This window comes from Montipora foliosa, chromosome 6 (genome assembly GCF_036669935.1).
Source record: "Montipora foliosa isolate CH-2021 chromosome 6, ASM3666993v2, whole genome shotgun sequence".
Taxonomy (NCBI): Eukaryota; Metazoa; Cnidaria; class Anthozoa; order Scleractinia; family Acroporidae; genus Montipora; species Montipora foliosa.
Window position 1 is genome coordinate 73,377,915 of NC_090874.1, and position 2,268 is coordinate 73,380,182.

Genomic DNA, 2,268 nt, shown 5'->3' on the forward strand with positions numbered 1-2,268 from the left:
TTTCACGGCAAGGAACTGGAAGACCTTAGACAGCAATGACCAGAACCAGGTTGCTGATCAGCGGTTTCGTTAAAACAATGGTTTGCTGGGGGTGCTCAGTCTCGCGGGCTCCGAAAACCTGGTTGTGGTCATTCTTATTTAAGGTTTTTGTAAGGGAACTGGGCTCGATCTTGTTACGTCATCCGGATAAAAAAAATTCCGGATTTAGCGTCCACACGTTTCCGGATTCATAGAGGAATATCCAGATAGGTGTGGACGGGGCCTGAGAGACAATTGCTTTAACTGTCCTGATAAGTCACTGCGAGGATCACTTCTCCTTTCTGAATATTTATTTTGCCACATAGAAGGTGGAGCCTCAACTTTTTAAGTTTTAAGTTTGCCACACAAAATTTCGGGCAAATTTTACTTCGTTCCTTCTAGCAAATAGGAGTTGTTACATGCATTATCTGCTCAAGAGACCATCTTATGTTTGAGGCTGCGTTACCAATCAAACCTAAGAGGGAGGGGAAGGGGCTAGGGCCAGATATTTCCAGTTTGGGACATTTGATGGTTAGAGATCCTGTTTGTTAAGTGTCTGTGGTGCTGCGTCTGTGGCCGAGTCCAGGTAAAATTACTTTTTAGTAACGTATTTTGCATACATTTGTTGAAATCTTGGTAACTCCAAACAATAGAACAATTTGAATAGACGTGTGAAATACTGTCTACCTTTTTGCAGATGAAGTCATTTTTCAACCGTACTGACGCCGGAACAAGCGAGAATGCGCGAAACCAGGCAATCGAAAAGACGCAGGCAAACATTGAGTGGCTGAAGAAATACGAAGACATTGTAACGGATTGGTTCGGTTCTGCTGTTTCAGTAGTTACTTAAACTCTGAAGGGAAATAGTAGATCATGTTGTTTAGATCGCGTTCACACTTGCACGCCTTTTTTTGGGTAAGACTACAATGTATTCTTAGATTGCAGCTATGCAAGTCATATCATTAAGTCGGTGGTCGGTCCTAGAGTTCCGCCCCTCTTGAAACGTCTTCCCTTTGGAAAAGTATCCTTGTAGGTATTATTTCTTTGTACTTTTTACTTGCTCCCATACAGCATTTAATTTAATAACATCGAAGTTAGAATCATAGCGGTCGAAAGAGCAAGGAGGAAGCATGAGAAACTCCGGACTTGTATTCGTCAAAACCCCAACTTTTCCGGTGTGCTTTTAAAGTATAGTGATGTAAAAGTAGTGTCAGATGTCTCGGATACCTTATTTCAAAATGGTCGCCTTGGAAGTGACCTGAGTTTAACCGCCATGACTATTTTGCCATAATCTTACGTAGACATAAAAAACGCATGCGCAAAATAGTCGTTGACATATTCACGTGACATATTCACGGTCTCAGTTATCGAATAAGGGGAAGGAAATTCCGATGTCAGTATAGTATTTAAAACTTAGATCTTCGCTTCTATCTATCGCGATAATAGTTTTGTATTGTAATTACATAAATGAACTATTAAATGAATAAAGTTAAAGCCGTTATTAAACGTCAAGTTTTTTCAACACTCTTGATCTCTTTGTTCTAATATTTGAACGGTACCCGAGCGCTCTCACATTTGCCTACATGCCGTCACGTAATAGGATTATGTAGGCTATCGATCGCATGAATGAAATCAGACACCTACGGGAAACACTCATCAATTGAGGCTGTCTCTGTCAAAGTCTTCTCCAAAAAAATATTGTACGGTTGAAGACACGGGCTCATTTTCTTACGAAATTGATTTTGTAGTTGTGAATAACCACAAAAAAAACATCACACCATTTTCGACCCCTAAGCTGTTCTTTCTTGCACAGGCACCGACAGAAGATGCTAGGTCATGTTGACGAGAATGCACCTAAGAGCGAACTTCTCTTGGCCTGTTACGTGGCTTTGACGAGGTCTCGGTTAACTTTACCCTGTGAGTAAAATGGATTTCACCCCCCAAATATATGCCCTTCTGGTTGACGGTATGTCTACGACTTTCCCAAAACTAGGAGGTGGGGTAACCGGCCTGTTCATACAAACTCATGTTTTTTCAGCGTCGCATTTACATGATAGGTAAGGCAACCCGCTGAGGCGGGTCCCGGTCTGGCAGACTGGGTAACCCGCCCATCTGGGGTCTCATTTTGCAGTGGAAACGCTTGAAGGTCCCCGGGGTAACCCGCCAACCGGGGGTCGGATCGTGTCACGATATACTACTACCTTTGGCGGAGGTGTTGCAGCATGAAAAATGATAATAAGAAGCCACAGC

The 2,268-nt window shown here is 42.5% G+C and overlaps 1 protein-coding gene across 2 annotated transcripts in view; it reads left to right on the plus strand.

The window, feature by feature from the left end:
- LOC138008390 (glutamyl aminopeptidase-like) overlaps positions 1 to 1,542 on the plus strand; it is a 36,062-nt gene extending 34,520 nt beyond the window's left edge. For both annotated transcript variants that reach the window (XM_068855713.1, XM_068855712.1), the window contains exon 19: positions 716 to 1,542. In XM_068855713.1, the coding sequence (XP_068711814.1) occupies positions 716 to 868 (153 nt within the window). In that variant the 3' untranslated portion in view covers positions 869 to 1,542. The remainder of the gene's footprint in view (positions 1 to 715) is intronic.
- The last annotated feature ends 726 nt before the right edge of the window (positions 1,543 to 2,268 follow it).